At 40.8% G+C, this 21371-nt stretch overlaps 1 protein-coding gene across 3 annotated transcripts in view; it reads left to right on the top strand.

The window, feature by feature from the left end:
• The window catches only part of glra3 (glycine receptor, alpha 3), a 241766-nt gene extending 220663 nt beyond the window's left edge, over window positions 1-21103 (top strand). For all 3 annotated transcript variants that reach the window (XM_073048025.1, XM_073048024.1, XM_073048026.1), the window contains one exon: window positions 8792-21103. In XM_073048025.1, coding sequence (XP_072904126.1) covers window positions 8792-9067 — 276 coding nt within the window. In that variant the 3' untranslated portion in view covers window positions 9068-21103. The remainder of the gene's footprint in view (window positions 1-8791) is intronic.
• Window positions 21104-21371: the final 268 nt, after the last annotated feature.

The raw sequence follows: 21371 nt of genomic DNA, 5'->3' as shown, positions 1-21371 counted from the left end.
TGCTGGGTGGTGCAGCTCATTGGCCCTAAGGGCCTGTTCTGCACAGTACCCCTAAATAAAACTTTTAAAAAATAGCCTTCACTTTACCTGTGATTATGAAGACACATGTAGACCGGATCAGGTAGGGACAGCAGATTTTCATTCCTAACAGACATGAATGTACTTGGTGAGTTTTCACACTAAAACAATCATTTCACAGTCACCAATACTGATTACAGCCTTTTAAATCCACATTGAATTCATGTATTTAAATTTCCCAGCCATTGTGGTATAATTTCTCCAAATCGCCATCCAGTGGTACTAGTACCATACTGCTACGTCCCAAAACCTGAAAGTAAGTGTATTTAAATCCTAATAGCATCTGAATAACTTCATTTTAATGGGTATTGGCTTCAATGAAAATGGTTACAATCCCACTGTTTTATACCCTGCACTGTCTTACAATATTAAATGTGGTGTACTAGCAGTCAATTTTAATATGTCATTTCCCTTATTTTATTTTTTGTTATTTTCCAAACCTATTGAGTGAATCTGTACAAAAATCTCCAGGTATCTGCTCCATGATTTAATCCATGAATGGTGATCTTCATTTCTATATAAGGGAACAAGGAGAGTTGATCAGCAGGTTGATGTTAAGGGACCAACCCCTCCTTTTTTCCCCCAAAGAGAATTTGGTTATTTCAGTGTCAGTTGATGAATGGGAAACAAAATAGATCTGAATCTGGGAGATTTTAGTTTTTTAAGACGCTCACCACAATGAAATTTCGTACTCCTGGTCTAAGATTTAATTGGTTGAACAGATGACAAGGAATTAGGTGAAATGGACAAATTTCAGAATAAATTTCGCCGAGGTTTACGGTTACTGAGGGGAGGGATGAACTAAATTGCCCTTTCTTACTTTTATTTGTACTCAATTCAAGAAGAGAATGTATACTGACATGAAGTAATACATTTTTAATTCTATTTTTTTCTACAGTGAGTAATATGGATATTGCAATAATTTATCTTAAGAGAGTAACATTAAAGGAGTTACTTGAAGTCTAAAATTGTGTGCAATGTGCCCAAATTTACAATTTTTCAATTAGGAAAACATGGCAAGTAAATCTCCCAAAAATGATGTCGGATTCACAATGAACACAGTGCATGGAAAGTATTATTTGGGAACACTAGAGGGCACTCTGGGATTCTCCTTGATCAGTGAAACCAAAAGCGACATTGAGAAAGTTGAATGAAATCCAAGATCATTTATAAAAATAAAAGCCTTGTAAATCTGCACAAAACTGCATTCATAAGTAATTGTAATTTGAACCCAGCTTTGGGGCCAACCACCACAGACAACAGGAGAGGTACCTTAGAATTGTGTCCAACTTGAGGAGCAAAATATGAGATTTTTACTCAATGTGATCCATTTGTAGATCCCTTGTGATGGTTGTTCTGTATGTGTTCCTGTTTTCAATGTCTCAATGTCAACACTATCTCTTTTAATGCTCTAACATTCTTGTGTTATCTAAATGAACTCCCCTGATTTTGTATAGAAGTGCTTTTGTGTTTAATATGGGTCAGTGCACTAATAACAAGTAACATTACAGACTGAGTATCAGTTCTGCCGGGTATTTGACGTGAAAAATCGTCAAGTCAAAAGATATCTCAATTGTTATGAAAAACAATTTGATTCTTCCACTTGATATGTCATCATTTTTTCTACTTTTTATCCCTTTTAAGACACCCTTTATATTTCAGTTAGCAATCAATACTAAAACGCTTAAGTTAGCCATTGCAATTGACTAAAAATGCCTCTGGAAATGAATCATTTCCAAAGGATTTCTCAGTTGAAGTTGCAAGATGTGTTTTTAATAGTAACTGCCTATGAAATTTTTGCCTGTTACTTTAATGAGCCTATTCACACCAGCATGGAATTCATAGGATGGTGTCAGAGTGTTAATTATTGTATTGCACAGCAGGATTTCAACCTCTGTATCATTGCAACCACCTAACTTTGATAACAAATTTATGTTGAACTTTGAGCTTTATTACTTTTGCTTTCCTTACACCTCATTTACTCAGTACTCCACTGAAGAGGGCAAAGAGTTTGTGTCTCCATACTTGTGAATAGTCAGCATTGTTGGGTTTAGTCACCCACTTAACCCTTCCCCTCCCTCCGACAGGATCGGACATTTTCAGCAAAATCAGGTGATATCTGTGGAATTATTTGGTTCCACAGGTACCAAGTAATGTCACAGAATAACAGTGAACTGCTGATTGTTCTGTGTTGATGGGACGAACAAAGCCAGAATTTACTTCTTGTTGTTCACTGCCCTTGAGAAATTGAGTCTGAGCTACTACTTGAAGCTTGTGCAGTGTCCACAGTGTTTTGGGTGGAGAATCTAAGACTTGCATCAATACCTCAAATTTTGAAGGAATCACTACGACTTGGGGTTGATGAAATGCACTGTATTTTGTGTATAAGGATAATCGGAGCACTTGTGGCCTGATACAGTCGATAGTAGACCGCATGATACAGTGCCAGAGCCCAGTCTGGTTCCCAATTTGTGACAAGTACATGTGAGAACAATATATGGATGTGTATGTTAGAAGCAAGAGTTGGCTGTTCATCCCACTTCTCAAATTGGTAGTTCATCCGAGAATGATTGCAAGAATGAAAGGGTTAACATATGACAAGGATTTATTGGCTCTGGGCCTGTACTCACTGTAGTTTAAAAGAATGAGGGGTGGGGGGGGTGGAATCTCATTGACATCTATTACATATTAAAAGCCCAAAATAGGAGAGGGTGTTTTCTATATTGGGGGAGTCTAGGACCAGAGGGCAGCCACAGCCTCAGAATACAAGGATGTCCTTTTAGAACAGAGATGAGGAAGAATTTCTTTAGCCAGAGGGTGGTGAATCTGTGGAATTCATTGCAGAGATGGCTGTGGAGACCAGGCCATTGAGCATCTTTAAAGTGGAGGTTGCAAAGTTCTTGGTTATAGGAGTGTTAACAGCCTCAGGGAGAAGGCAGGAGAATGGGGTTAGGTGGGAAAATAAATCAACATTGATGGAATGGTGGAGCAAATTTGATAGGCTCTATGGATTGATCCTGTTCCTATGTCTAATGGTGCTGTAGTCTTCTGTAATTTATTGTTGATCAATGCTAATCTGATGATAATCTCAACCTGTATTCCTGCCCTCTTCTTTTTATAAATTTGCATATTATTTCCTTACAATGCAGAAGCTAGCCATTCAACCCATCAGTGTATGCTGGCTTCCAGAACAATCTGATTGATCTTATGTTCTTATGTTCTTGTGAGTTCAGTGAATTCCCCTCTCACTGCTTCCGCTCTGCAATCCCTGCTGCCCTCTGACTCTTTGAACGCGTGCTCACTCAGACCCACTACCACAGCATTATTTGCCATCTCCAACGGGATCCCTCCACCAAGCATCCCTTTCCCTCGCCCCAGCCCCCCCCCCCCATTCCTGCTTTCCACAGGGATCACTCCCTACATGACTTCCTAGTCCATTCGTCCCTCTTGGTACTGATCTTTGTAAGCAGCACAAGTGCTACACCTGCCACTACACCACCATTCAGAGCCCCAAACGGTCCTTTCAGGTGAGGTGACACTTCACCTGTGAATTTGTTGGGAATGTCTACTGTATCAGGAGCTCCTGGTGTGGCCTCCTGTATATCAATGAGACCTGACGTAGATTGGGAGAGCTTTGCCGAGCACCTACACTCCATCCGCCAGTGAAAGCGGGATCTCTCTGTGGCCACCCATTTGAATTCCACTTCTCATTCCAATATGTCAATCCATGGCCACCTCCACTACTGCGATGTCTGGGTAGCCTCCAACTTCATGGTATGAACATTGCTTTCTCAAACATCCAGTAATGCCCTCCCCTGCACCATTCTCCATTCCCATTTCCCTCTCTCACCTCAGCTCAATCATGAACTGATCCAATTCTTCCAGTCATCCCCACTCCCCTGCCTTCTCCCCATACCCTTTGATGCCCTGACTGATCAAAAACCTATCTATCTCTGCCTTAAATACACCCAATGACTTGGCCTCCACAGCCGCTCATGGCAACAAATTCCACAGATTTACCACCCTCTGGCTAAAGTAATTACTCCAACTCTATGGTTCTATCACTGTTCTAAAAGGACATCCTTCAATCCTGAAGTCGTGCCCTCTTGTCCCGGACTCTCCTACCATGGGAAATGACTTTGCCATATCTAATCTGTTCAGGCCTTTTAACATTCGGAATGTTTCTATGATATCCCCCCTCATTCTCCTGAACTCCAGGGAATACAGCCCAGGAGCTGCCAGACGTTATTCATATGGTAACCCTTTCATTCCTGGAATCATTCTCATGAATCTTCTCTGAACTCTCTCCAATATCAATATATCCTTTCTAAAAAAAAAGGAGCCCGAAATTGCACACAATACTCCAAGTGTGGCCTCACGAGTGCCCTATACAAGCTCAACATCACATCCCTGTTCTTATATTCTCTACCTCTAGAAATGAATGTCAATATTGCATTCGCTGCCTTCAACACTAACTCAACCTGGAGGTTAACCTTTAGGGTATCTTGCTCAAGGACTCCCAAGTCCCTTTGCATCTCTGCATTTTGAATTCTCTCCCCATCTAAATAATAGTCTGTCCATTTATTTCTTCCACCAAAGTGCATGACCATACACTTTCCAACATTGTATTTCACTTGCCACTTCTTTGCCCATTTCCCTAAACTACCTAAGTCTCTCTGCAGGCTGGCTGTTTCCTCAACACTATCCACTCCTCCAGCTATCTTTGTATCATCAGCATATTTAGCCACAAATCCATTAATCCCAAAGTCCAAATTATTGCAACACACACAAAATGCTGCTGGAACACAGCAGGCCAGGCAGCATCTATAAAGAGAAGCACTGTCGACGTTTCGGGCCGAGACCCTTCATCAGGACTAACTGAAAAGAAAGATAGTAAGTCTTTCCTTTCAGTTAGTCCTGACGAAGGGTCTCGGCCCGAAATGTCGACAGTGCTTCTCCTTATAGATGTTGCCTAGCCTGTTGTGTTCCACCAGCATTTTGTGTGTGTTGTTTGAATTTCCAGCATCTGCAGATTTCCTCATGTTTGCTGTCCAAATTATTGATATACATCACAAAAAGCAGCCGTCCCAACACCGACCCTTGTGGAACTCCACCGCGAACCAGCAGCCAGTCAGAATATGATCCCTTTATTCCTGCTCTCTGTTTTCTGCCAATCAGCCAATGCTCCACCCATGCTAGTAACTTCCCTGTAATTCCATGGCCTCTGATCTTGCAAAGCAGCCTCTTGTCAAAGGCCTTCTGAAAATCCAAGTACAGCACATCTACTGCATCTCCTTTGTCTACCCTGCTTGTAATTTCCTCAAAAAATTGCAGTAGGTTAGTCAGGCAGGATTTTCCTTTTAGGGAACCATGTTGGCTTTGGCCTGTCTTGTCACGTGCCTCCAGGTACTCATAATCTCATCCCTGACAATCAATTCCCACAACTTCCCAACCATTAATATCAGGCCAACAGATCTATAGCTTCCTTTCTACTGTCTCCCACCCTTCTTAAATAGCGAGGTAACATTTGCAATTTTCCAGTCATCCACTACAATGGCAGAATCTATTGATTTTTGAATGATTATTTTTAATGTCTCCTCAGACTCTCCAGCTATTTCCTTCAGAACCCGAGGATTCATTCCATCAGGTCCAGGTGATTTACCGCCATTAAGCTTCCCGAGCAACTTCTCAGTCGTAATTTTCACTGCACAAACTTCTTCCATGACACTCTTGAAAGTCCGGTATACTGCAGATGTCTTCCACCGTGAAGACTGATGCAAAATACGCATTCAATTTCTCAGCCATCTCTGTGTCTCTCATTTTCAGAAGCGGCATTTTCTTTTGGTCCTATATCTACCCTTGACTCTCTTTTACCCTTTATAGACTTAAAAAAGACTTTCATATCTTCTTCAATTATTAGTTGCCAGCTTCCTTTCATAATTCATCTTTTCCTTCCTGATGACCTACTTAGTTTCCTTCTGCAAGTTTTTTTAAATGAAACTGATGTGTTGATGAAGGGTTTCGGCCCAAGACGTCGACTGTTTACACTTTTCCATAGATGCAGCCTGACCTGCTGAGTTCCTCCAGCATTGTGTGTGTGTGTGTGTGTGTTGCTTCTTTCTCCCTGTGATCTATTGTCACTCACATGCCCATTTGATTCTGCTCCCACCTTCCTACACTAGAGGAAATTTACAGTGGCAAATTCTTCGGTCGAATCTGGATGTGGGAGGGAACTAAGCACCTGGAACTGGGAGGAGGGGGTGTAATCTGAGCTATCAGAGGGAGAACGTGCAAATTCCACACGGAGAGCACCCAAGGTCAAGACTGAACCTGAGTCGCCTGCACTGTGAGGCAGCAGCATGGCCTACTGAACCATTATGCTGCCCCAGAAACCACACTTATCAAATGTCTGACAGGTATCCATCAATGTAAGTGTGGTCTCTTGGGGGGGATCCCTGTGTATTTAAAGCTGAAACCCTGATTAAATTGGTGCTACCTGTTAAAAGCATGGGGAAATTAAAACAAAGATACACGTGTAGGTAACAAAACAGAAAATAGCAGGAGTCGGATTACTAGCAATCATAGGTCATAGGTTAAGGGTGAAAGGTGAAATGTTTAGGGCAAACATGAGGGGGTCCTTCTTCACACAGAGCTTGAAATGAACTGCCAGTGGAGACCATGAATGTGGTTTCAATTTCAACATATAATAGAAGTTTGGATAAGTAGCTGGATGGGAGGGGTATGGAGGGCAATGGTCCCAATGTAAATTGATGGAACTAGGCAGATTAGTAGTTCAGCACAGATTAGATGAGCCAAAGGGCCTGTATCTGTGCAGAGGTGTCCTATGACTCTATGACTTGGCCATTCAACCCCTCTACCATTCAATGGCTGACTTTTCTTTTTGCCTCTGCACCATTTCTCTCCACTGACCCCACATCCCTAATTCCTATTCCACAATAACACACACAAAAATTGCTGGAGGAACCCAGAAGGTCGGGCAGCACCTATGTAAATGTTTTAGGCTGGGATCCTTCATTAGAACTGGAAAAGGATGGGCGAATAAGCCAGAGTAAGAAGGTGGGGAGAGGGGAAGGAGTACAAGCTGGAAGGTGAAGAGAGATGAGGGAAAAGGTGGGTGGGTGAGGGATGAAGTGAGAAGCTGGGAGGTAATAGGTGGGAAAGGTAAAGGACTGAAGAAGAAGGAATCTGATAGGAGAGGAGAGTGAACCATAGAGAAAGGGTTCTCTCTCTCCCCCCCCCCCCTCCTCTCTCTCCCCCCTCCCCCCCCCATATATATATTTCTAAGGCTTTTGCACAATACTCTTTATTCCTTAGGCCTGTCCCCATCTCTTGCCAAATGGCTGAATCGACAATATTAGCTGGACTTACTCCAAGGTTTTATCGTGGTGTATCTGAAGTAGATGATATGAAATAAGTTACAGATCTGCTTATACTGCATCTGCACCATGCTATACTTGACAATGACAATCATTATCATTGCTCAGCATTTAATACAGCAATAGATTGCATAAGTTTATACAACTCAGAAACAGGATTTTCAACCCACCATCTCCGTCTTTACCATCAAGTACCCATCTACACTTACCACATTTAGCAGCACTTTGTCCATAATCTTTGATGCTTTGGCAATCAAGTGCTTGTCCATATACGTCTTAGATGTTGTGAAAATACCCCCTGAGACAGTGCATTCCAAATTCTACATGGACTTGGGTGAAAAAAATCCACCTTCGAGTTCCCTCTGATCTTCTTGCCTCTTAATATGAGCTCAGGCCCTCTAATTTTAGATTCCTCCGCTATGGGGAATTGTGGCCTATTGTCTACACTATCATATTTTTGTATATTTCTATTAGGCCCACAATGATGATATCAATCATTTCAGAAACAGTCATTTCAGTGGTTAGCACAACACTTTAAAGTTCAATTCCCATCACTGCCTGTAAGGAGTTGGTGTGTGCTCGCCCTGACCGTGTGGGTTTCCTCCGGGTGCTCCAGTTTCCTCCCACATTCCAAAGACACACCGGTTGGTAGGTTAACTGGTCATTGTAAATTGTCGCGTGATTAGGCCAGGGTTAAATCAGGGGTTGATGGGTGGCATGGCTTGAGGGGCCAGAAGGGCCTGTACTACATTGTATCTCAATAAACAAAAATAAATTTCTAAACACTTGAAATTATTGGGAAGGATCTATATTTAATCCATGAGTCACAATTAGATTTTCTCATGTCCATTTGACTGCTGAGTCTGTGAAATAAATATAACAAGACAACCATAATTATAATGCTAAAACTATAAAGGTAATATTTATCTACTGACCCTTAAAAAATACTGAAGAATAAAAGTGAAAAAGGCCATTGAGAGAAATGACTGAAGTAGAAGTGAAATTTCTGCACTGAAGGCTGTAAGCCAGAGGAAAATATAACAGGGTAGGTTATTTTGTAGGGAAAAAAAACAAAGTAATTTATGTACATTATGTATTCTAAGCACCACAATATTATGTAGAACCCAGTCAGCTGCAGGTTGTACAATTATAAACAAGCATATGGAAGTACAAGAAAATTAGTTGGTTATTTCCATACTTTGGTCAAGAATAAAAGGTAGATCAAATTCAGCAAATGGTCTAAAGTGGTAAAAAGCTGTTGTTCTTACCACATCCTGGCTCATGTAATTAACGTTAACTCTTTGCAATCTTCACAGGATGATGAGGTGAGGGAAAGTCGCTTTAGCTTCACTGCATACGGGGTGGGGCCTTGCCTCCAATCAAAAGATGGAGTCACTCCGAAAGGGTCAATCAGCACATCCCAACCTTCAGCAAAAGGCCAGGAAGATATGAGGAAACTCTTCATTGACAGAGCGAAGAAGATCGATACAGTGTCGCGAGCTGGTTTTCCGCTAGCCTTTTTAATTTTCAATATTTTTTATTGGGTCATCTACAAGATTCTTAGACACGAGGACTTCCACCAGCAGCAATAGTCAGAGGTTTTGACAGACAGTTATTTAAGCCTGGAAAGCATCCAAGTGTGATAAAGAACTCATTTCTTAGGCCAGGAAAATTCTTCTTTAATACATTGAACAGTGATATTGGGTGAAACTATGCAAATCTAAAGAGGAACCTAAGTGAATAAACGTAAACGAGTCATCCAGTTGTTTCTGCATTTTCACATCACGCGGAGTACTTGAGGAAGGGATTGTTCATGTGAGCTAAAAGTGATAGGCAAAGTAAAACACAGACTGAAATTATGGTAATAGTCCTTTTTATGTTTCTATATGACTGTTTCCAGTTTAGAGAAAGCAATAAAAAGATACTGCAGACACATGAAGAGAGGAACCACGGTAGAAAAAGAAAAGGAATACCTCGGAGAGAGTGTGGGAAATGTGTGGGACCGAGTGCTGTGAGATACAAGTACAAAGCAGAATGTAAATACAGACAAGGCACAAAACATATTGTATGTAAAATATACTTAAATTAATGTATATGCAGCTATAAAGAGGGGGATAAAGACAGTAAAGCAAGACAATAGAGAAAAAAAAAACAGAACTGGAGACAAGTCTTGCAAGAGGTGTTCTGCTGCTAAAGTAGGATTGTCCATTTCAGTTCAGTACCTCTTATCATTTGACCAATCCTTTGATTTGATTCAAGTGTGGGTAGTAAAGCGACCTCGCAGTGGACAGTCCTGGGCAGTACTTCCATTTCACCCCTTTCCACCTCTCGTTGGATTTTGTGATCATGCCCCGCAGTGGAGGTTCCACTGATTCCTGCAAGGAAGGTGAAGAGCAATTGAGTAGAACTGACCTACTCTCAGTAGAGTTTGGACCAGTAAGGCGTGCTGCCGTTGAGATGTACTAGATTGTGAGATTAACAAGGTGGAGACTGTTGGATCTGCTGATACTGATCCAGAGATTTTTCAGAAGTAAAAAGTGAGGCTTAAATCTTGTAATTATTAGGTGTTTATAAAAATAAAAAATAATGGTCACCAACTCAGTTTACTGTAATGGAGAGAGAAAACAAAGGAGGAGAACAAAGACAAATAAATTGCAATTGTCTTATGCAAAGGTTAAGCTTACTAGAGAGTTAAAATGCATTCCAGTGATGAAGAGGAAGCCCATGAAATAGTCAGGTTCAAATGTTCACCTTTTATATTGAAATGGTATAAGACATTGGTGAGGCCTAATTGTATGCAGTTCTGGTCACCTACCTACAGGAAAGATATCAATAAGATTGAAAGAGTGCAGAGAAAACTTACAAGAATGTTGTCGGGACTCGAGGACCTGAGTTACGGGGAAAGGTTGAATAGGTTACGAAGTTACACCCTGGAGTGTAGGGGAATGAGTGGAGATTTGTCAGAGGTAAATAAAATTTTGAGCGGTATAGAAATTGTAAGCAGACTTTTTCCACTGAGGTTGGATAAGTGTAGAACTGTGAATTATTTAAGAAGAACCCTTATTCACTCAGTGGGTGGTGAGAATGCAGAACAAGCTAGCAGCGGAAGTGATGGATGTGGGTTCAATTTCAGATTTTAAGAGAAATTTGGATAGGTACAAGGATTGGAGGGGTATGGAGGTCTATGGTCCAGGTGTGGGTCAACGGGACTAGGCAGAATAATAATTCGGCATAGAGTAGATGAGCGGAAGGACCTGCTTCTGTGCCATATTGCTCTAAGGCCCTATGACCTCCGAGACGGAGCACAATGGAGGGCTATGGGAATCAGGGTTCTGAAATGAGCGACTAGCTATGACATTATCCAATCATGGAGCAGCTTTGAAATGAAAGCTGTTAGGTGTAGCTTTCTTGTGTTCTTTGGAATCGTCCATGATGGATAAAATCTAGCCCAGGCAACTACTAGGGGAGTTCCCAGCTCCATCTTTCCATAAATAGAGTGGACAGCCAGCGCCTCTTCCCCAGGACACCACTGCTCAATACAAGAGGCCGTGGCTTTAAGGTAAGGGGTGGGAAGTTCAAGGGGGATATTAAAGGAAGGTTTTTTACTCAGAGAGTGGTTGGTGCGTGGAATGCACTGCCTGAGTCAGTGATGGAGGCAGATACACTAGTGAAATTTAAGAGACTACTAGACAGGTATATGTGGGGGGTTATATGGGAGGCAGGGTTTGAGGGTCAGCACAACATTGTGGGCTGAAGGGCCTGTACTGTGCTGTATTGTTCTATGTTCTACAAACGGTATAAATTATCAGTGGGTCCCTATTTCAGAATAAAGATCAGGATGCTATCACAAGTTTGGGATTAAATCAATCCCTTAAGAAGGTAGAGAATGAACAAGGATTGTGACCAGTAAAATTCATGGTTCATGGTGTACACATGTTGTTTTCATTTAGTTAGGAAAGTTAGGACGTGCTGGGATAACACAGCAGAAAATGATCTAGAGTTTAGACAGGAGATGGAAAAAAAACTACAAGAGAGCTGAAAAGAAAAGGTTTAGGAAAGATTAGGCCAGAAGAGATTTTCTTTATTTTTTATTTATAATTAAAATATGTGAGCAAGACCAGCATTCATTGCTTTTTCCCAATTGTCCCTGAGAAGATGCCGGTGAATGGCCTTGTTGCTCCCATTGTGCAAAGTAGGCCCAAGGACAGTAAAGAATGGTGATATCTTTCCCAATCAGGATGGCATAGGACTTGGAGAGGAATGTGAGGGCCCTGGTGTTCCCATACACACGTTACCTTTGACGCTGGAGAGGTGAGATTTGGTGGAGCTGCCCATGTAGATGAGACGGAAACACTTCAGGGTGAGTTTGGACTTGCTGTACATATTTTCTTCAAAAACACATTTATTTCTGGATAGCTGGTGTTGAACAAGGAGGAGGACGTGGAATAGTACTCCCTGTGATCTTGTGAAAATGCAGGATGAACTTCAAAAGCATCTGATGATGCAAGGCAAATTTCAACATCTCTTTTGCAAGCACCAACACATGCACTTTACAGCTTTGCTACTTAAGTACAGTGATGGAGTTTGCTTTAGTACAGGATGTACTACATGCTGTAACTGTGTAATACATTCAGTAACTCTGACAGCTCTACCTGCGCTCCAGATTAAAACAATGGCACAAGGCAACATCAAGGCTGTTACCCATTTTTGGCTTTTCTGCTTTGCATACCTGGGCGGTGCCTGCAACAGTGAGCAGGATTGTGCCCGCCCATCTCACTCAACTGCTCACGCCTAGCTCCTCAACACAGGCTCAAAAGCCACCATTCCTCCAGCCGAGGAGCAGGAAAAGAAGTTGTTCCTCTTCAAGAAGACTGACAGACTCAAACTTCACAAGGTCAGGGCATTGACACCTGTGACCTGCCAGGCTTCATTGATGGCTGCTTGCCGTGAGGTAGCCTTAGCAGACTAAAACAAGTCTACAGTCTACGTGATGAGGTGTGAAACACAAGAACAGATGTTCAAAAGTGGACATTATTTGGGGAAGCTTTAATGAGTGCCCGCTTAAGCTTAGCTAAGATTTCTTAAATACAATCTCCAAAAGAGTGCTTGCAAGTATTTGTGTTACAAGATAAACAGAAGCTGAAAGAAAGTCCAGTGACCAAAACCCCATTTTTCACACCTGACAAGCAGAGCTACTTTCTAATCACATGTGCTTTGTAACCTAAAGAAACTGGAAGAAGTCATTGTGATTCTGGATAATATTGTAAATGGCTTTATGCAAAATGATTCCCTCTGAAGAATGTAAACTTAAAGAGAAAGGTGTTTATTTTTTCTTCCTTGGAGTTGGAGACCTTAAAATGGACTTGTAGGATCTGCACTGACCTTGCTCCCCATCGTCTCCCCTGTTTATAAATGGACCTCCTGTCAGCTGTACTCTTGGAAGTTAAAAGCAAGTTAAGCCTTAGGACTGTGTATTGATGAATCAATGTGTCCACTGATCTTGTGCTCACACAGATACTTTCTATTGTCAAGAGAACATTATGAGTACTGATGAACTGATGATTTTACAACCACACTAAAACTTTCAAGCAAAAACTAATGGTCACTTTTCTTTTTTTAAAAAATCTACTGCCTCAAGGTGTCTTTTAAAGAGAAGACAGAATTTCCAAAATTACATCCTATATTTCTCTAGATGTTGCATGTAATTTATTGCTGGAGGCTAACACTTCATTACTGGTCATCAGTGCTGTCTGAAGGAAAATTTTAAAGAAATGTATTTAACAAATGCCTATCAATGCCGCTTTATGTACCTTGAGTGGACAAACATTTATTGAATAGACATGCTTCCATCCAGTTGAAGGCTGGATATGCTGGGTTGTGTGAAAGTTACTCAGTACAATATTGCGTTACAAGTATTTGCCTCATATTCATGCATTGGCTATTCTAACAAGGGCAAGGACACAGAAACAGAGTAAGCACCTAGTTCTTGATTAGGAACTATCACCAACATGGCCATTAAGGACTATGGTTTATCCTATCGCCCTGTAAAATACACCCAGTGGCCACTTTATTAGGTGCAGGGGTGGAACCTGGTATGGTCATCTGCAGCTCAAAGTTTGAAGTGTTGTGCATTTGGAGATGCTCTTCTGCACACCACTGTTGTAACACCTTTTTTATTTGAGTTTCTGTCACCTTGACGCAGTCCAGCCGTTCTCCTCTGACCTCTCTCATTAACAAAGTGTTTTCACCCACCGAACAGCCATTCACTGGATTTTTTTTATATTTTTACACCATTCTCTGTAAACTGCAGAGACTGCGTAGAAATCCCAAGGAGATCAGCAGTTTCTCAGATACTCAAACCACTTCCATCTAGCACCAACAATCATTCCATGGTCAAAGCCACTTAGATCACATTTCTCCTGCAGTCTGTTGTTTGTTCTGAACAACTGAATCTCGTGACCATGCTTTACGTATTGAGCTGCTGCCAAGTGATTGGCTGATCAGATATTTGCATTAATGAGCAGATGTACCTAATAATGTGGCCACTCCCTGTATATTACAATCTTAAAAGGAAGTTTTGGTTTACAGTATGACTAGAGGAGTTTGAACTAATGTTTTAGTCAGCAATATTGCACAGTCAATTTCAACTGCAAAATTATTCAATAATGATTTATTGACCAGTAATCGCAAATTTTAATAACATGATTGCTTTTCCATTATCACTTGATACTTTGGCTGGACAAGCATTTGTCTCCTTGTAGGATTTTGTAAGAGCACTGAATGCACTAAAATTACAGGCCACTATTCATTAATCAGCTTACTTAATAATGGCTGCAGTGCGAACCCACTGTGCACAACGCCATGGACCCAAAAGCCTGTGCATTGACAAATTTTTCCATCAAAAGGATCTGATTGTCTAACATACTAATTTAAGAGTGTAGCGAAATGCTGGTAACCAAAAAACAGACACTATGTATGCAAGTACTTGTGTTCAGGTTTGGCCGCCCTGCTATAGGAAACATGCTATTAAGCTGGAAGAGAGTGCAGAAAAGGTTTACAAGGATTTTAGACCATAAGACCTTTAGACATAGGAGCAGAGTTAGGCCATTCAGCTCAACGTGTCTGCTCCGCTATTCCATCATGGCTGATTTATTATCCCTCTCAACCCCACTCTCCTGCCTTTCCCCATAACTTTGACACCCTTATTAATCAAGAAACTGTCCATCTCTGCTTTAAGTATACCCAATGACTTAGCTTCTACAACTATTTATGGCAATGAATTCCACAGATACACTACCCTCTGGCTAAAGAAATTCCTCCTCATCTCTAAATGGATGTCCCTTGAGTCTAGGAGTTCTCAATCATTTTTGATGCCATTTATCCCTACCATTAACTGAGTGGTCAGTGGATTCCTGAGGCTATGCCCTCTGGTCCTACACTCACCCACTATAGGAAACATTCTCCCTATATCCATTCTATCCAGACCTTTCAATATCCAATAGGTTCAATAAGATCCCCCCCCCCCATTCATCTAAAGCCAGAAAAACAAATACTGCTCATACATTAACTCTTTCATTCCTGAAATCGTGCAAGAGGATTCCCAAGTCTCTTTACACCTTTGATTTTTTTTTAAATTTTCTCCCCATTTAGAAAATAGTCTACACCTTTATTCCTTCTACCAAAATGTATGGCCATACATTCCCCTAGACTATATACCATCTGACAGTTCTTTGCCCACTCTCCCAATCTAAGTCTTTCTATGAACTCCCTTCTTCCTTAACACTACTTGCCCCTCCATCTATCTTTTGCCAGGATGTAAGTGACTGGGTTACAAGGACAGGCTAGGACTTTATTACTTGGAATGTATGGGACTGAGATAATCTTGTAGAGGAGTATGAAATCATGAGGGGCATAGATAGGGTGAATACACTCAGTCTTTCATGCAGGTTCAGGAATCAAGAACTAGAGTGCATAGGTTTAAGGTAGAAAGGAAAGATTTAATAGGAACTTGGGTGCCAAAATTTTTACACAAAGGAATGAGCTGCCAGAGGAAGAGGTTGAGGCAGGTACAAGAACAACTTTTAAAAGACAGGTGCATGGATTGCGACAGAGTTGAAGGTCATGGGCAAACACTGGAAATAGGGAATAGCTTGGATGGGGCAACTTAGTCAACATGAAGAGCAGTTTCCCTGCCATTATTCTACACAACACAAAATGATAGTTTCATGCTTGAACTTTTGCAGTTCAACAGGATCATAAACTGTAACATCTCCCATTTAAGGTCATAGTCCTTGCTAAACGTGTGAAGTCTCACCTGCATCCCCACAATCATTTCTATTGTGTGGAGTGTAGTGGTTTAGTTGAGTAAGAAGCTGTGTGATGGAACTGAATCAATTCCAAATCTCAGAGAGATTTGGAAAGGTACATGGATAGGAGGACTATGGTCCGAACACAGGTCGATGGGATTAGGCTAATTAATAGTTTTGCATAGACTAAATGGGCTGAAGGGCCACTTTCTGTGCTGTAATGTTCTTTGACTCCATGACTTGAAGAATTTTGATGTATTTCACGCTACTGATAGAGAATAACTGTCTTTCCCACCACACCCCAATTTGTTATCAGAGTTGCCAATTATACCATCTATAACTTCTGCAGAAAATTATCATCAATATTTACTGTCATGCATTTAATGTAGTATAAATCATTCATTGTATCCCACTTTGAGCGCAAGGGGCTGGTGGAGACAGGTGTTTATAGAATCATACAACACTGAAACAGGCCTTTGTCCATGCTAAGCGAGGTGCCCATATAAACTAGTCCCATTTGCATATGTGTGACCCAACATCATTCTAAGCTTTTCTAAATATATACATGTCCAATTGTATTTTAAAAGCCATCATTGTAGCTGATTCAACAACTTCCTCTGGCAGCTCAGAATCAGGTTTAATATCATTGATGTATGTCATGAAATTTGTTGTTTTGAGATAGTAGTACATTGCAATACTTGGTAATAAAAACTATAAATTACAATAAGTATATATTAAGAAAATAATTAAATAAGTAGTGCAAAAAGAGAAGGGAAAGTACTGAGGAAGTGTTCATAGGTTCATTCTCCATTCAGAGATCTGACATCTGAGGGGAAGAAACGGTTTTTGAAACACAGAGTGTGTAACTTCAGGCTCCTGTACCTACTCTTTGATGGTAGCAATGAGAAGAGGGCACGTCCTGAGTGATGGGGGTCCTTAAAGATGGATGTTGCCTTTTTAAGGCATTGTCTTTTGAAGGTGTCTTTGATGCCAGGGTGACTAATGCCATTGCAGGGCTGGCTGATTTTACAACTTCCTGTAGTTCTTTTTTAAATCCTGTGCAGTGGCTCTTCCATACCAGACAATGAGGCAGCCAGTTAGAATGCTTTTAACAGTACACCTGTAGAAATTTGCAAGTGTCTTTGATGACATATCAATTCTTCTCAAACTCCTAACGAACTGTGGACCACCCGCTGTACAGTATAAAAAAGTTGCCTTTCAAGTACATATTAAATCTTTCCCTTCTCCCCTTAAACCTATGTCCTCTCCAACCTAGGAGAAAGACTGTGTGCATTCAGCCTAGCCATGCCCTTCATGATTTTATACATCTCTAGAAACCTCAGCTCTTTCTCTCTCATCAGATGCTGCCTGACCAGCTGAGCATTTCCACCATCTTCTGTTCTCTTGTTTCAGCAACAGCAGACGGTAGGCATTGAAAACATCTGCCTTTAACATGAAAGGAGATCCTCCAGTTTTACCCACTATGGTCTGGATATGACACCCCACCCATAGGCTGACTATCAAACATCCTCTGAAATAGTCCAACTATTTAAGGACAAATTTGATGGACAAATTCCAAACCACCTGTGAATCAATTGACACTCTGCCTTCTTCTTATCATTTTCTCTATCTTGATAATAATAACATAAAAATGCTAACCAATTCAGCCATCTTCATCTCCATATTGCTCAAAGTCAACACATTCTTGTTATTCTGGTAGCTGATTGACTTTGGCAGCTTCTTCTAACTGGAACTACCACATGTGGAAGTAAATTGTAATCAGATATATCACAAATCATCTGTTTCCAATTAATTATATTTCCCCAAACAGAATGCATGATTTTAACTCCCTCTGCACAGGAGAAGGAGAATTATGGCAGATTTAAGAGTCATGATGATAGTTTAACCAACTTTCTATGATGTGCCTTGTTATTTGAGAACTTGCTTGATATAATGTATTTTGTGGACTGTGATATATGACAGAGTATTTGAGCCTGGCCTACAACAATGGATAGGACTGAAAGGGAATGTTGTCCAGAGGAGACCATTCAGCCCTTCAGTCCTGGTCTGCCTTTCAAGAAGATCATGCAGATCCTATTGGAATGCCATGACCAATCCTGTGGGAAAAGGTAAATGCCTGAGTTATCTTAACATTCTTTAAGATTTTAATTTTTTTTGTTGGTGTTTAAGGGTGTCTGTAACTAAATATTGTTTCAGCTCCCTAGTAATTTTAAATCCTGTCACTGATTTTGGAAGGTTCTGTCAGACCTGTGAAAGATTGTGTGGAAAATGTCGTCAGTGCATTGTTGGACCGGGAACTTGAGGTATACAGAGGCCTACTTGCCTCTTCAAGCCCCCTTTGCCTCCTTCGAGCTGGAAGGGACCACTTCCTGGGCTCTCTGCTTCCACAAAATGTGGACTGGAGGCCATTGGGTATGGCAGTGACCATTGAAACAGACAGAGCATAAAACAGAGAAGATTAGAGCATAGTAAAGACCCTTCAGTCCATAATGTTATGCTGACCTTATAAACTACTCCAAGCTCAACTTAACTCTTCCTTTCTGCATTACTCTCCACTAAGGATTTTTTTTACATCTCCCTAATGTATCTGGCTCTACCACCACACCTGCCTTTGAAACTACCTCTGAAAACCCCCTATACTTACCTCCATTCACCTTAAAATTCTGCCCTCTCATATTAACCATTACCACCCTGGGGAAAAAAGGTGCTGGTTCTCCACTCTATGCCTCTTATCATCTTATACACCTCTATCAAGTCCCCTTTATAGAAGTATATAAGGATACCTAGCAATGATGATAGCCACTGGCCAATACTCCCACGTCTTTAGTACTGGTCACCAAACATAGATATCTCTCCCTCCTGACTGTTTCTCTTGTGCCTTTCCAAAACTTTGGAGATTACTATCCTTCTATTGCCAATGACATACTTTAAAAATGCAGTTACTATTATTATGTAAACTCTAATTTGTTCCAAGCAGATTGGAGACATTATCAGTTTTAGCAATTTATAACTGTGGGATTAATATCCCTCAAAACACTAAGGATTAAAATTGTGCAGTGGGTCCATGTGTATCCACCTGGAGCCTCAGTATGTCAACACAAGTAAAAGATACTTCTTCTTTGCAGGTTCAGGTAACAGGTTGGGAGTGTTCTGAGCCAGAGGGGGGAGTCATGCTAGCTGGACCACACAAATTGTGTTAAAATATGATACCTACAAATAATTATAGAATTGAAATGGATATGATCATATCCTCAGCAGTATTAAAGTCCTTCAAACAATGGGAATAAGGTAATCAGTGAGATGTTTATGGAATTCAAAGTGATGATACAATTGGACAGAGAAGTGAAACAAGACTGTAAAATTATCATGAGTGTGGTAGGTACTGTGATCACTCAAGTCGAGTATGATGCTCTCCTAAGGCAGGGGTTCACAACCCTGGGTCACGGATCCATTGGTTAATGGTAGGTGTCCATGGCTTTAAAAGGATTGGGAACCCCTGTCCTAGGGGGTTGTCTAATGCTGGGTCCTCAGCTGGCTGCAGAAGCCAATCTGAGATCCACATATTCTGATGCTGTTTGGGCAAGAGTAAGCGGTCACCGTTCTTAGTAGTTGGGTCGTTTTGTTATTCAGTCTCTCCTTTCACAGTACGGAACACTTGACAACACGAAAGCCTAATACAAAAGATGTTTAATCTTTAATGAGAGCATAGATGAAAATTCTTGAAGTAAATTGGGGAGATCAAGAGGCATGGATAGGTCCAGTTCACGGACCCTCATTTGTTTGTGTTTTGAAGCCCCATGTTCTTTTAGCTTAGAGCAAAATATGAAGACAACATGCCATATACAGCATCAGCTGTACTAGACAGCTGCCAATTTGATTTAAGTCATATGCTTGTCAATCTGAGCCATTAACTCTGCTTCTCTCTCTACAGATGTCACCTGACCTGCCCATAAAGCCTGTTTTTAGTTCTTTTTTCCATCACCCATACCAGTTTAATTTTAGATCTACATCAACACTGTTAAAGTTCACAGGAATACTGCCAGCTAATGACTCAAGCTTATTTCAGTCATAACCAGTTGGTTTATCAGCAAGGCACACAGGCCATCTGAAAGCACCATTATTTCACTTTCTTTGATAATCCCACAAGATCACAGGAGGCTTGCTTGCACCATGGTCCCTGGGTCCTGAGGTGGCCAATTAGGCCAGTGTGAGGCCTGCAGACTCATTTACAGGTGGGGCAAGAGGTGCTTTAAAGAACGAGTCATTAGGTTGTTTTGAATACTTCCATCAATCTTCCCTTGTCTCTGTATGCTCCCATTAAAGGGATCTCATTGTCGTGTTAGATGTTCCTTCTCCATTTTTAGCAGATTTAGACTAGCAATTCCCATCTATCAGCGGGAATATTATAGTTTCCTTCACGTAAACTTTAAGGACAAACATCAGCAATGTTCTATTTTCCCTGATACACTTTTTCTCAAAGGAGCTTGGGCTAGAGTGCTTGTTTCAGGAATCTGGTTCTTGGCATGCACCCACTGAGCCTGATCACAGCCACCCTCAATGTTGGCCCTCGAGAGGCTACAGACATGAGCTGGCAGATCCTGCCAATGAAACTGGAGGATTTTGTGGAGACAACGTTTGCGATGCTTCTCTGTTGTTATAGTTTGTCCACATCTCTGATACATACAGGTGGGATTTATTGCTTCCTGATGGTCCAATTGTCAGCTCTGAGGTTTTAATCTTCAAACACATTTTTACTCCATTAGATGAAGACTACATCAGTTGGCACACACCAGTACAACTGTTGCTTATTACGGTTAAACACATGAAGTCTGTTATCTTAACTGACTTGCTTTTTCTAAGATGTACAACAAGGACTCAAACAATGAGAAAAATATATCTACATGTTGTGAAATGTGCCAATAGACATTGTCATCCGTGAGCTATACAATTTATGCAATGGTGCGCAGAGCTAAGTTATTTTACTGGTGTATTAGTTCAAACATGACAATATTTTCAGTATGTTTATAATGCAAATATTAAATATTTCTGATGAAATGTTACTTTAGCCTATACTTTGTACGTGAAGTTTTTTTGAGGCAATGGTTTTGCAATGATTTCTCATATTTCAGCCAAATGCAAACTAAAATATTTCTTCACGTGTATAATTATAAAGGATTCATAAATAGAAATAATATTGCATGAAATATAAAGTGAATTTTACTGTGCTTGTCATATTTTGAAGAAGATGCGAACTGAGTCTGTGTTCAACGTGAATTCTACAGTGTATATGTATTTGTAAATATCTTGATGAATAATTTATGCAAATAAACATTTTTTTCAGAATCCGGTGCTTTGTGATGTGATTTGTTTTACAAATGAATATTTATCATAGAAGTAGGAAAAGGCCTCTCAGCCCATCATCATGTACTCAAGACCAATCTTTTGCCTTGGCACCACTTTTCTGCCGTAGTGCCTAATATCTAAAAATCCATGAGAATCAGCTTCACTGATGGAGTGTTTGTTGTCTTGACACTATGCCAGTGGAATGGGGACCACAGTTTGCTGGTTC

The sequence above is a fragment of the Hemitrygon akajei genome, chromosome 6 (genome assembly GCF_048418815.1).
Source record: "Hemitrygon akajei chromosome 6, sHemAka1.3, whole genome shotgun sequence".
In the NCBI taxonomy this organism is placed as follows: domain Eukaryota; kingdom Metazoa; phylum Chordata; class Chondrichthyes; order Myliobatiformes; family Dasyatidae; genus Hemitrygon; species Hemitrygon akajei.
This window is presented reverse-complemented; position numbering and strand designations above follow the sequence as displayed.